The sequence below is a fragment of the Lepidochelys olivacea genome (genome assembly GCF_965140295.1).
Source record: "Lepidochelys olivacea isolate rLepOli2 genome assembly, chromosome: 1".
NCBI lineage: Eukaryota > Metazoa > Chordata > Testudines > Cheloniidae > Lepidochelys > Lepidochelys olivacea.
In genome coordinates, this window is record NC_140411.1 from 337,156,978 (window position 1) to 337,171,193 (window position 14,216).

The following is a 14,216-nucleotide window of genomic DNA, read 5'->3' on the forward strand; positions in this document are numbered from 1 at the left end:
ATCCCAGAGAACTGGATGGGGGGAGGGGGTTAGTTTGGTTTCTGCTGCTGCACGTTAACAGGAAAACTGCAGTAGTAAATGGCCAACTCAACGGGCTTTGCTTGGTATGGGAAAGGAGGGGACTGCTGTTATGAAGGTTGCAGAAGCTGAAAGACTATGGCTTACCATGGCCCCCTGCAAGCCAAATTCTGTTGTCCGGCCCTGCGTGTGGAATCTCTAGCACCAAAGCCACAAGCACTCAATATAAGATGCAAAATGTGACCTTGTACCAAAATCACATGTGCTGTATAATGTGAATAGTGTTGTTCACCATGAAAGAGTATAGCCATTGTTCTGTAAAATGTATCTTTTTAAATACTTCACTCCCTTTTTTTTTCCTCCAGTAGCTGCAAATGTTTCAAGCCTCCTGCCTCCATCCCAGAGGCTATCTCAGATAAGATAGCGAAAAAACGCATGCGCGATGACATGTTCTCTGAGCTCATGCAGTCATCCAGCACTGACAGAGCTGTGTGGAGGGACACAATAGCAGAGTACAGGACGGTGGCCGATGAATGTGAGAAGAGATGGTGGCAGGAAGATCAGAGGAGGCATGAGGAAATGCTGGGGATACTGCGGGATCAAACAGACATACTCCGGTGTCTGGTGGAGGTTCAGAAACGGCAGCAGGATCACAGACTGCCGCTGCAGCCCCTGATTAACCACCCTCCCTCCTCCCCAAGTTCCATAGCCTCCTCACCCAAATGCCCAAGAACGTGGGGCGGGAGGCTCCGGGCACCCAACACTACACCCCAGTGGACAGCCCAAGCAACAGAAAGCTGGCATTCAACAAGTTTTAAAGTGGCCTTTTCCTTCCCTCCTACCCTCCTCCCACACCCCACCTGGGTTACCTTGTGAGTTATCTCCCTATTTTTATAATCAATTAATAAAGAATACATGTTTTTAAATGATAGTGACTTTATTTCCTTTGCAAGCAAGCCGTGATTGAAGGCGGGAGGGCGGGTGGCTTACAGGGAATTAGAGTCAACCAAGAGGGCGGATTTTCATCAAGGAGAAACAAACAGAAGTGTCACACAGTACCCTGGCCAGTCATGAAACTGGTTTTCAAAGCTTCTCTGATGTGCACTGCTTCCTGATGTGCTCTTCTAACTGCGCTGGTGTCTGGCTGCATGTATTCAGAGGCCAGGCGATTTGCATCAACCTCCCACCCTGCCATAAATGTCTCCTTCTTGCTCTCACAGAGATTGTGGAGCACACAACAAGCAGCAATAACAATGGGAATATTGGTTTCGCTGAGGTCTGAGTGAGTCAGTAAACTGCACCAGCGACCCTTTAAACATCCAAATGCACATTCTACCACCATTCTGCACTTGCTCAGCCTGTAGTTGAACAGCTCCTGACTACTGTCCAGGGTGCCTGTGTATGGCTTCATAAGCCAGGGAATTAAGGGGTAGGCTGGGTCCCCAAGGATAACTATTGGCATTTCAACATCCCCAACAGTTATTTTCTGGTCTGGGAAGTAAATCCCTTCCTGCAGCCATTTAAACAGACCAGAGTTCCTGAAGATGCAAGCGTCATGAACCTTTCCCAGCCATCCCACGTTGATGTTGGTGAAACGTCCCTTGTGATCCACCAGTGCTTGCAGCACCATTGAAAAGTGCCCCTTGCGGTTTATATACTGGCTGCCCTGGTGGTCTGGTCCCAAGATAGGGCTATGCGTTCCGTCTATAGCCCCACCACAGTTAGGGAATCCCATTGCAGCAAAACCATCCACTATGACCTGCACATTTCCCAGAGTCACTACCCTTGATAGCAGCAGCTCAGTGATTGCGTTGGCTACTTGAATCACAGCGACCCCCACAGTAGATTTGCCCACTCCAAATTGATTCCCAACTGACCGGTAGCTGTCTGGCGTTGCAAGCTTCCACAGGGCTATTGCAACTCGCTTGTGAACTGTGAGGGCTGCTCTCATCTTGATATTCTTGTGCTTCAGGGCAGGGGAAAGCAAGTCACAAAGTTCCATGAAAGTGCCCTTACACATGCAAAAGTTTCGCAGCCACTGGGAATCATCCCAGACCTGCAACAATATGCAGTCCCACCAGTCTGTGCTTGTTTCCAGGGCCCAGAATCGGTGTTCCATGGCATGAGCCTGCCCCATAAACACCATGATCTCCAAATTGCGGGGGAACGCGGTTTTAGAGAAAAGTGTGTTCATGTCCTCATCACCGCACTGCTGTCGCCTCCTTGCCTGGTTTTTCAGGTGCTGGTTCTGCATACACTACACGATAATGCGCAAGGTGTTTACAATGGTCATAACTGCTGCGGTGAGCTGAACGGTCTCCATGCTTCCTGTGCTATGGCGTCTGCTCCTGCTTGGGCAATCCAGGGAAAAGGGTGTGAAACGATTGTTTGCCGTTGCTCTGGCAGAGGGAGGGGTGACTGACAACATGGCTTACAGGGTTGGCTTACAGGGAATTAAAATCAACGAAGAGGGTGGCTTTGCGAGAAATAGAATGGCCCCCTCAAGGATAGAACTCAAAACTGGGTTTAGCAGGCCATTGATTTCATGGAGGGAGGGAGGAGAAAATGAATACAAAACAAATCTGGTCTATTTTGGGGGGGAGGGATAGCTCAGTGGTTTGAGCATTGGCCTGCTAAACCCAGGGTTGTGAGTTCAATCCTTGAGGGGGCCATTTAGGGATCTGGGGCAAAAATTGGGGATGGGTCCTGCTTTGAGCAGGGGGTTGGACTAGATGACCTCATGAGGTCCGTTCCAACCCTGCTATTCTATTTCTTGTTTTGATCCACTTCATCTATCTTTATACATCTTGCTGGCAGCAGACTATGCAGTACGACCGCTAGCCATCGTCATCTCCTGGGTGCTCAGCGGAAGATGGTGCAGTATGACTGCTGGCCATCGCCTTCTGCTGGCTGCAGATTAAAAGACAGTGCACTGCTGGTAGGACTGAATTGCCATGAGATGAAACTTAAAAGGGAAATGACCTGGCTGAGTCACTCCCATGTTTGCCCAGGCGCCCCTGACCTCATCGAGGTCGGTTAAAAGAGCACCCTGGACTACGTCGACGACGGCTACCAGTCATACTGCACTGTCTGCTGCCAAAAGGCAATAAACTGTTGCTGTTTATTTAGCAATGCAGTACCGCATCTGCCAGCACCCAGGAGACATATGGTGACGGTAGCTGAGCGGGCTCCATGCTTGCCGTGGTATGGCGTCTGCACAGGTAACTCAAGAAAAAAGGCGCAAAACGATTGTCTGCCCTTGCTTTCACGGAGGGAGGGAGGGAAGGGGGGCCTGACAATATGTACCCAGAATCACCCACGACAATGTTTTAGCCCCATCAGGCACTGGGATTTCTACCCTGAATTCAAATGGGCAGCGGAGACTGCAGGAACTGTGGGAAAGCTACCCACAGTGCAACGCTCCGGAAGTCGACGGTCGCCTCAGTACTGTGGACACACTCCGCCGACTACATGCACTTAGAGCATTTGTGTGGGGACACACACAATCGACTGTATAAAAACGCTTTCTACAAAACCGACTTCTATAAATTTGACCTAATTTCGTAGTGTAGACAATGCCTAAAGCAGATTGCAGGGGTGAGTTCTTGCAGCTGTCAGGTGGAAAAGAGTAGGAGGTCCACTGATCAGGTATGAAGCCTATGCGCTGTCTTTCCTATAGTCCAGGCTGTTAAGGCTCTATCTGGGCCTGCGCTCTGTCTAGCACAGACTACCCCTTTCAAGAGTCTGTTTTGTCTTGTGTGCCCTCAAGTTTCACCTTAAAAACTTGGAAAGTCAGACATAAAAATATAAAAGTGTTATAGCATGTGATTACTGAAAAATGGTTGACGTTCTCATTTTTACCATATAATTATAAACAAAATCAATTGGAATATAAATATTGTCCTTGCATTTCTGTGTACTGTATACAGAGCAGTATGAAGAGGTCATTCTCTGTATGAAATTTTAGTTTGTAGTGGCTTTGCTTGTGCCTTTTATGTAGCTTGAAGTAAAACTAGGCAAGTATCTAGATGAGTTGATGTACCCCTTGGAAGACTGCTGCTTACCCCTGGCTGAGAACTACTGGTCTAGAACTCATTGCTAAGTTCCCTATTGCAGCTCTCCAGTAGAAGGAATGTTCCTGTCTGATTTCCCATTTACGTTCTCTGGGAAGAAGAGCTGTGTCTGCGCTCCCGTCTAAATGTTCTGATGGAAAAATTCCTTCCCTGGGCTCCCATCAGTTCCTTTTGCGAGGTGAGGGCACCCCCTTCACCATCTATTGCAGAATGGGGAAGTCATGCCAGACCCTGCAGCTGAATCCTAAGGGAAGGGCTCCTTTACAGAAGACTTTGTCAGTGGAAGTGGGATAGGAACTAAGGTCCAGACCCTCAAAGGTATTTAGATTCCTAACTGCCATTGAAATCAGTGGAAGTTATAAGGCTCAATACCTTTGAAGATCTGGGTCTTGTTCACTTCTTCTCTTCACTAAACTCCTTTGCTTGTTTTTAATGAACTCTCAAGTTTTTAAAACTGATCCGTAGGTTAAGCTACAAACACCAATAGTCTGGACCAAATATTCAGGGAGCACTCAGACTAACCTTTGCAAACCTGTTAACTACTGGAGCTGTGTGGGAACTGGGATTTCTGTCCCACGGAAAGTTTGCATTTCCGAGATTTTTTTTCATTCCAAATCTGACCAAAAACTTGGAAATAAGAACGTTTCCATAAAATAGAAATTTTCAAAAAATTCTGTTTTTAATATTTAAAAAAAAAATCTGGGAAGGCAAGCTGGCTCCCTGGCTGTTTACCTGGTGGGTAACCCAGGGTGGACAGCCTGGGAAGCCCACCTGTCAGAACAGCAGAAAATCAAGCAGGCAGGTGCCTGGTTTCCATGAAAACTTTGGATATAATCATCAAATCACCATGGAACACTTTGATTCTATCAAAACAGTTGTCTAGAGGAAAATGCTGATCAGTTGGAACATATACGACCAGCTCTGTGTCAAGCTGATTCGCAATCAAGTAACCCAAGATAAAATTTCTAGTGTAGATGGATGAGTCTTTGCTAGGGAAAAGGTGTGTTCTTAACTCAAGTTAGCTGATGTGAGTTAAATACTAGAAAAGACAGGACACGAGTTAGCAACCTGCTAACTTGTGTGACAGCTGCATACTGTCATGTCTTCACTCAGATTTTACCTTCAGTTAGTTAACTCAAGTTAAGAACACACCTTGTTTCCTAGTGAAAACAAGACCTAAGGGTTTGATCCAAAGCCCATTAAAGCCACTAGGAGTCAGTTGACTTCACTGAGATTTAGAGCAGGCTTTTAGGCCAAATCCTCAAAGCTATTTAGGCACTTAACTCCCTGGAGGTAGGCACTTATATAACTTGGAGTATCTGAGTCTTAGTTCCCAAAAAACATCCACTTGCTGTTTTCAGATTCTCAAGTGCATGGACTGTTAAAAAGAAGAAAATATTTATCAGAGAAAAACAGACTCTCAGCAGCAAGTTATTTTCCACAAGGGAATGGATTTTAGTATTACAAACTATTAAGGATAGTCGAAAAAACTGGAGGAAAAACAAAGGGCACTGCATACACTTGCTCCAACATGGCTAAGATTTCCATGACAAACAAGTTAGTGCTACCACAGTGTATAACATACTAGCTCATTTCAGGATGTCGTATGATACGGGTCTTCAGATGACTTCTTTCCCTCCTTCAGCTTAGAAAGAGTTCACATCTGTTTTGGATGAAAGATTCAAAGAGACTACACAGTCCTTTCTCAAAGACAAATAGGTCTGTGCAATCTTCCAGTCTCTTTTGCACTGGAAATTTTTCATAGCTTCTTCCCCCCACTTTACTGCCTGTATGTACATACTGCACGGTTTGCTTATTTTCTGCTGATTGGAGTGCTGAGAAGCGACTGGATTTTATTTTCTTCTCCCCGTCACATGACATAGTAACAAATGGTTAATAAATACATTGGCACATGGCAAGAATCTGGATCCAGTGACTCTAGTGTGGTATTGCCATCTCCAAGCATTAAAAAATCATAAATGGGGATTAAAAAATCATGAGTTTTTTTGAAAATAATACGTTTGGGGTTCTTTTTATTTGCCATCTGGTTTTCTGAGCCTTATGCACATGGATCACATTTTCAAACTTCACAATCATGTGGGTTAGAAACTGACTCTTCTCAAATGAAAGTTGAGATTTGTCACCTAATTGCATGAATCTGAGAGCTAAGGCATTAAGAAAAACACCAGAACCTCAGTGGGAATCTCTGAGAGAGGTACATCACCCTCTCTCTTGTTAGTGAACCACACAAACCACCCAATAAGTTTATTATTGATGCCTTCATTTTTTCCTTGGTATAGTTGATCTTGTTACATTTTTGTGGATTCCTCCAGGATTTTGTGGGTTTGCTTTCTATGGGATAGTAATATTTTTGGGGAACTTTGAGAGCAAAACCCACAACTTCCTGCATACTTAGGAAGAATTGCCTTGTCTGGCATTTGCCTTTGGGAATTTTTAAAGCAATTTATACCAAATAATTTCATAAATAGTTTATGTTTATGTAAAGGGCACATTTCTAATAATGTTATATTTGTGAACAAACAAAGGTTAATACTCTCTCGCTCTCTCTCTCTCCCACACACACCCACACACACTTATTTAAAATGGCAGATCGCTGCTGTTTTCCTATAGGCTAGAGAGGTGAGGGAATCGACAAGACACATTGTTGCAGCTATTGTTGCAGCCAGGATGCAGTTTTGTTTAACTGAACTTAATTTAGTGTTTAATTAAATGCTCCACAAAGCAGCTTGAAAGTTGCCAGAGAAAAAGGAAGCTGGATTCTTCTTTACTACTGGTTTCATCTCTCAGCTTCCTAGAAACTCACAAAAAGTGCTCTGACAGTCTCCTGATGAGCATCTGACCATGGTTTCCTGATGCTGGAGTATGGCTCACTGATTTTCAGCTTCATTTCCCAAAGGTCTTGGCCATGTTGTGCCTGGTTATGGAAGAGTAACAACCATTAGCTTTTTAATCTTCTAAATACGTTATATGTTCTTAAATCGTCTAAATATAACCATACTCATCTAGACACCCAGGTGAGTGCCCTTTTCCCGGGGACCTTTCTCCTCCCACTCACACCAGTGAGACACCGCTGATGCTAATGGACTTACAGCAGAAAAAAATCTGGTTCAAGAATCTCTACTGTTGTTATTTCATGGGGGGAGTTTGAGGGTGGGGTATGTTTGCTTTGCTGAGCAATAGCAGAATTCAGAACTTTGCAAGGGCAGTTTGGAGCAGAAACCAGTGAGGTGGAGGCAGGTATTTTCCGGGTTATTGTTTATTTACAACATGTACATGGCCAATTTCCTGAAGCAAGTTGTAACAAATGGCCCACAAGCCATTGCAGAAGCCTCAGGTAAAGCACTTCTGCTTTATTCCCAGAGGATGCTGCCTTTACATCTGTCTCTCTCTAAGGCCCCCTTTCCTCCCTCAGCCACTGCAATTTTATACCTGGGAAATCCCCAGTCTCAGGATCCCTGCCGACTGCCTATCCTGGAAAGATGAATCTGGGTGGCAACAGTCCTTTTGCATAGCTACCCTGCAAGGCAAAGCTACCTCCTAAAGACAAAGAAGAGCTCTTTAACCCACACAATCCCCCTAGCAACTGTCTGGAAGTAATTATTGCATGGCATCTCTATATCTATGGAGAGTTTCGTCCTGGGTGCTTATCCATCAATAACTTCTAATCAGTAAGACATTGGCATCTGTCACTAGAACAGTATTTAGTGTCTTCGAAATCTCTTGTTGCTGCTTTGTCACTCTGCCTCTCCTTCTCCCTCTATTATGTAATAAATCTATCCATTAAAGTAAGTGGAGCCATTTCATTCCACATATCTAAATAGACACAGTATTCCATGGGCTGAAGGAAGGGTATTATTTTAAAGACTCTTAACATCATTTTCTAGTGTCATGCTACCACTCCTCTTAGTCTCTCGTCATCAACAAAGAGAAATCATTTTGTATTCAAGTCTATTTATACACATAGGAGACTAAGAAGAAATGTTTTTAAGCAGGCGCAACAGGGTGTTACTTAAATGTGGTTTCCAGTTTTAAGTGATTTACTATCTATAAAATGAAAGGGTTTGTTCCAGAAGGCACTAGGACTTTATATTCTCCCTCTTCATTTCCAGCAGTGGTTAAGCTAAGATTACAACAGGTGAAAGATCTAATGTCTGTTCACCAGACCTTATAAAATAATGATATCTGGGAGCCATTTGGTTCTCATTAGATCCGAGACTGGAGCAATGAAAGCTTTTGAAAAAAACACATCCTATGGCCAAGTTCTTCCTTTCCTCAAACAAAAATATGCTTCGTAAGCACAGAAGGCCATTTCCAGGGATGTACCACTGGTTTTTAAGCTGCCTCTGCTTGCTTTTCCCAGGTCACTACTCATTAATTATGTGCCTTAGTCTTGCCAATGGTTTCCCCCTTGACCACTACATTCTGAATATCTGAAGTTTTTGCATAGTTGGCTTCTGTCCCTCACCCATGTGCTCTCCCTGTTGCTCATGGTTGTTCTTCCCAGCACTGTCTGGGCTGTCTTGTACCTTAGCCCTTGAGTCACATGACTAGTGGATGGAATGACTATCACACATGTAAAGCATGAAGGGATTTGGAAAGATGAGAGGCACAAGGTGGCTGACAGGGACTCATGTATGTGTAATTGGGAATGGATCTTTGCAATGAGGGTAAAGTGCTTTGACTACTCCTTGGCTTAAGGTACGAGTAATGATTTTCTCAGAGATACATTATCTATTGGATGGCTGCACTAGGTTTAGCACTTTCTATTATCAGGGTATTTTACTGGCATGATAGGCACCTACAGCCAGATGAACAAAAGTTTTGACTTCCCATCATTTCAATGGGACTTAGGTGCCTAGGCACTTTCGAAAGTCTCACTAGGCACCCATCTGCTTCTTTAGTTGCCTAAATACCTCTGGAAACCTGGCCCCTTGTCTGCTGCAGCTTCTTACAGAAGCCGGCTTCTGCACTATTGGCCCAATCCTGCAAGGACTGCGGCCCACATCCTTAAAGGTATTTAGGCTGAAATCAGGGGGAGTTAGGTGCCTAAATATCTTTGAGAATCCGAGCCTGAGTCCCTTCAACTCCCACTGATTTCAGCCAGATTTGAAACTGCACAAGGAGTTGCCTAAGTTGCTCAATAGCTCTCAAGTTCCAGCCTTAGATTTGTCGGACCAATGTCACAGCAGCGCACAAAGAGATTTTTCTTACTGGTGCTCTCAATGTAATTGAAACCAGTCAGCTTATTAGCAAACAGGAGGGGCAGAGGCTGGATTGTTAAGGTGAGCCTATGTAGGTTTGTTTGCCCACATTCATAAGTCACAAGGCAAACCGCTAAATACATCTCATCCTGTATAATCACTGGTTTAATTACCTCTACGGAAACTTTCTCAGATGGCTTTTGTTAGGGACCTTCAAGAATAATTATGGTGAAAATAGTGCAAAAGTACAGTTCATGGTGGGCCAAGAGATATATGGCTACTCAGAACAATAAGAAGCTAAAAATAGTCCAGTTATATCCTTTCTACCACCAAGAAGATGAAGAGCAGCTGTTGCAAAGTGCATGTAAGTGCAGTTCAAGGCTACCAAGTATTGCTTCCTTGCATTATAGCACACATTAGCATTTCTGTGGCTGATTGTTCCTAACAGATGAGATATGCTCATCATCTGTAGCCATCCAGTCTAGAATCCTACAGGCAGTGGCTGGGATTCAATGCTTTTAGAGATGATGAAACCATCTTCTTTGCCAAATAGAAAGCTCCTTACAGCTCCTCTACAATTTACAGATGGAATCTATGTTTTTTAAAGCGTTTTCTTTTCCCTTTTCAGCCTACTTGTAGGCAGTGATGAACTGGAAGCTCTGTCTAATCTATGTATTTGTATACTTGTCTCATCATCAACTCCAGGAAAGCCTTGTTAGAAGTTTACCACCTTAAGTGAAGGGAAAAGACAGATGATTTACTCCCTTTTTTAATTCTACTATCATCCCTGCCAAGGAGGAAGGATAGAGCAGTGGTTAGGGTGCCCACTTCCCAGCCCTGGTCAGTTCTTCATCTGTAATATGGAGATCACAGCACTTCCCTACCTCATAAGGTTGCTGTGAACATAAATACTTTGAAGACTGTGAGGTGCTCAGAAACTGCAGTGATGAGGGCCACATAATAATATCCAACTTTTGTATAGCCCTTCTCAACAGTATATCTCAAAGTGCTTTACTATACAGTATCACTATCCCCATTTAACAGATGGGGAAATTGAGGTGGAGGGACATGAAGTGTCTTGCCCCAGGTCATCTAGCAGGTCCATGACAGAGCCAGGAATAGAACCCAGGATTCCTAAATCCTAGTACAGTGAGCTACCTGCAAGAACACACTGCCCTAGATCATTTACTTCTGTGGCTATGTTTTGAAGAGCAGTATTTTTGCTTTGAAATGCACGAATATCCCAGGTGTGTTCCAAAAACATCTGTCTGGAAAGGATCCCCTTCCCCATCTGCCCGAAGAGGTCTCCCTCCCATTCCCCAGGATCAGTTATACAACGCTATCCTAACTCTATTGCAGTTTCCCCTCTCCCTAAGGACGCAGTCATTATGTTCAACATCACTCTCTAGCAGCATCTGCTATTTTCAGGAACAAAGTAACAGTTCCCAGCAAAAGCACTTTAGATAATTTGTTGTCGTCGTTGTTGTTCCTTCACTGGTTATAACTTATGGATGAGCATTTGTTTTAAATAGGAAAATGAATGAAACCTCCCAGGCTTCTCTTCCTCCCACCCCCTTAGCAAGCACATACACCCCTCATGCCTGAGGTTTATCATAAGCTAAAGAGAGGATCTTTAAAATATTCCCAACACATCATTGCTTTTAGCTATTTCCCTCATTGACAGGGAAGCAGGGGAAGGAAGATCTGGAGTAAGTGGCTGTCACTGAGATGTAAGATTGCAGCAGCCCAATAACGGTTGCTAGGAAATGCTCGCAAATTGCCTTGTTGACTGGATGGTGAGCAATGGCTTCCATCAAGCAGAGAACCTGGAAGATCTGTTGTTACCATTTGTTCATAAATGTCTACCTTCCTGACGAAAGCAGAGGATTCCGGGATGTCACGGATAATCTTCATTTATAGTAAATACAGGAAATTATTTCAGATACAAATCCTCTGCCAGTGAGAGCTGAGTTGTCCATGTATCACCACCAAAGTTTACAGGACTGTGCAGATTAAGACACCATTTTAGAAGGTACTTAAGCACAGGGCTCACTTGAAGCACATGAGTAGTTGCATTGAGTTCAGTAGGTATATGGTTAAGAACCTTACTAAACTGGGATCTAAAACAACATGGCATGTCTGGAGCAATAGGGAAATTCATGTCTTTTAGAGTGGTATGAAGAGCTTCTACAGGACAGGCCTACTGGAAAAGTGCCATGGGAACCCCCAAAAGCAGTAAAAAAGCAATAAATGTTTAATCAGCAAGAAGTTGGAAGGGTGTGCAGGCTCGGTGAGGCCTCAGGATGTGTTTTATTATGTTAACTTTATTGTCCAGTCCCTTTTACAGAACAGTGCTGATGTACAGGGTTGCCAACTGTCTAATCTCACAAACCCAAACGCCCTTGCCCAGCCCCTGCCCCGTTCCTTCCCCAAGACCCTGCCCCTCCCTCCAGCACTCATTCTCCCCCACCCTCACTCACTTTCACCAGGCTGAGGCAGGGGGGTAGGGTGCGGGAGGGGGCACAAGCTCTGGGCTGGGGGGTGAGGCTGAGGGGTTTGGAGTGTGGGAGGGGCTCGGTGCTGAGCCTGGGGCAGAGGGTTGGGGAGCAGGAAGGGGAGATGGCGGTGGGCTCCAGCCGGGCGGCACTTACCTTGGCAGCTCCTGGAAGTGACCGGCTTGTCCGGCTCCTTGGATCAAGGGTGCCCAGGGGTGTGCACTGCCCCTGCCTGCAGGAACTGTCACCGCAGCTCCCATTGGCCGCAGTTCCCAGCTGATGGGAGCTGAGGAGTTGGTGCTCGGGGTGGGGGCAGCATGCAGAGACCTCCTGGCCGCACCTGTGCCTAGGAGCCAAAGGGACATGTTGGTCGCTTCTGGGAGCCGCACAGAGCCAGGGCAGGGAGGGAGTCTGCCTTAGCCCCACTGTGCCACCCACCAGACTCTTAGTGGCCTATTAAAATCTCCCGGATTGGTTTCAGGAGCCACTGGGAGATTGATTCCGATTCCGGGAGACTCCCAGTCAATCCAGGAGGGCTGGCAACCCTAATGTTAAACTGCATGTTTTGTTCAAAGTGAAAGAAACATGAAGTGTAATTCCAAACTGGTAACAGGGGAAGCTACAAGTTGTGGCTCTCCTCCGGGAGGGAAAGGGAGCAGGGTGCAGAACATAACTGGCAAGGGGGGGTGCAAAAAAGGGAGATTGATGCAACCAGGGTGCATAGTGAGGACAGGGCCCTTCAGTGTGGCGAGGGCTTTTCCCTTTTACTATGTAGACTGTTCGACAGTCAGAAGACCGGCCCAAAAGCTCACTCCACAAGGGCATCTGGGCTACAGGAAGTGAGCCCTCCCAAGGGACGTTAACAGTGCTACCAACTCTTTGCATTTTAGCCTGAGTCCTGCTATCTGGTGGTCCTTAACGCCCCAGTTCCTGGAATCGTGCGACTGTGAGCTCAGCTTTCTTGAAGCAATACCCCACATATCTTTCCGGCGCTTGTGATTACAGAGAAATGCCGTAAATATGACACAAAAAAGCAGAAGGGAAAAAACACATTTATTTAGCTTCTGATGATTGTTGGGAGCCTGAGCCATGATTTTCGAATACTTGGGGTGGATTATTGAGTAAAGGAGCAACCAAGAGAAGTTCCTGTAAACAACTAGTTCAGTCTCATTGCAATGAGGTTCCATGCAGCTCATAGAATCATAGAATATCAGGGTTGGATAGCTCCTAGCTCCTCAAACTAGCTCCTCAAACTAGACTGTTTCTGTGCCTTGTATGTTTTCCCCCGACTTTCCCTGCCGCTCAGAGTGTGGCACCTGCCTCTTTGCACCGATTCCTAACAGTTTGTTGGGAGCTGATTATTTGAAAACCCTGATAGTTTAAAAGGAACAGCCATACCCGCCTACCTTTGCCAAGGAAAAAAATGTCGTTGCAATGTAACAGAAAAGGTGACAGGAGTTTAACAGTGATTATTTATCAGATACCGTGCTTTGGTTATCTGGCTTCCACCTCTGTCTCTATATGTCCCCCCATGATTCAGAGGAAGCCAGCCAATACAATAATAAAATGAGTAGATGTGATTTATAATGCCATACCTTCTAGGTACAATGTAATCCTGTAAGGACTGGAACAAATAGCCACTGATCACTAAGGGCATGTCTACATGTGGGGGGGGGGGACACTAAATAACCATGGCAGTGAGTCTCAGAGCCTGGGTCTACAGACTCAGGATGGCAGGGCTCATGCTGTGGTCCTAAAGATAGCTGTGTAGACTTTCCAGCTCAGGCTGGAGCTTACGCTCAGATACCAGGCAAAGGTGGTGAGCTAAAAGAAGAAACCTACCTAAGGGTATGTCTATAATGCACATGAAACCCAGGCTCTGGCTCAGGTTTTACCCCAAGCCCCCCTTCCGTCCACACACAAATCAGTCTGGGGTCAACAAGCTTGGGTTAACAAGCACTCCTGTGGTCCTGCTATAGGGGGTGGATCAGAGCCAGAGTCTTGCAGTGTGCACTTGCAGTTGCAGTGTGGATGCAGGTTAAGCCGCAGACCTGAGTCAGAAGGTCTGCATAGTCCAGTTTGGATGCATTAGCATGGCTCCAGCAATTGTAAACCCAGGTTTACAATGCAGTGTGCATGCTCAAGCACAGACTGGGACACACTGAGTCCAAACACCTGGGTCCCACACTGCTGGGCTTAGTGTACAGTGTAAATACTGCCTTAAGGACACGGATAGACAAATTACTATAGAGGAATGAGGTTTGATCTGGAAAAGAGGACCAACCACCTTAGTCTGTAGCACAATGGAAGAAAATTTCTTTTAAGGTACTGTTTCAGTGGGGTTAAAATAGAGAGAGAGATTGAATGGGGATAAGTGCTGGAGCAACCATGTGAAAGAGGAGATTTTA

The 14,216-nt window shown here is 45.3% G+C and overlaps 1 protein-coding gene across 10 annotated transcripts in view; it reads right to left on the bottom strand.

Moving 5' to 3' along the window:
• Positions 1–14,216, bottom strand: part of LOC311525190 (uncharacterized protein) — a 277,462-nt gene that overhangs the window by 64,848 nt on the left and 198,398 nt on the right. For 5 of the 10 annotated variants that reach the window (XM_084637092.1, XM_084637093.1, XM_084637090.1 and 2 more), the window contains 2 exons: positions 6,916–7,026; positions 952–2,366 (listed from right to left, as the gene is read on the bottom strand). In XM_084637092.1, the coding sequence (XP_084493218.1) occupies positions 1,067–2,272 (1,206 nt within the window). In that variant the 5' untranslated portion in view covers positions 2,273–2,366; positions 6,916–7,026 and the 3' untranslated portion in view covers positions 952–1,066. Of the gene's footprint in view, positions 1–951; positions 2,367–6,915; positions 7,027–11,964; positions 12,155–14,216 lie in introns of those variants that run through there. The other 5 variants (XM_084637089.1, XM_084637088.1, XR_014712713.1 and 2 more) reach the window with 3 other exon arrangements.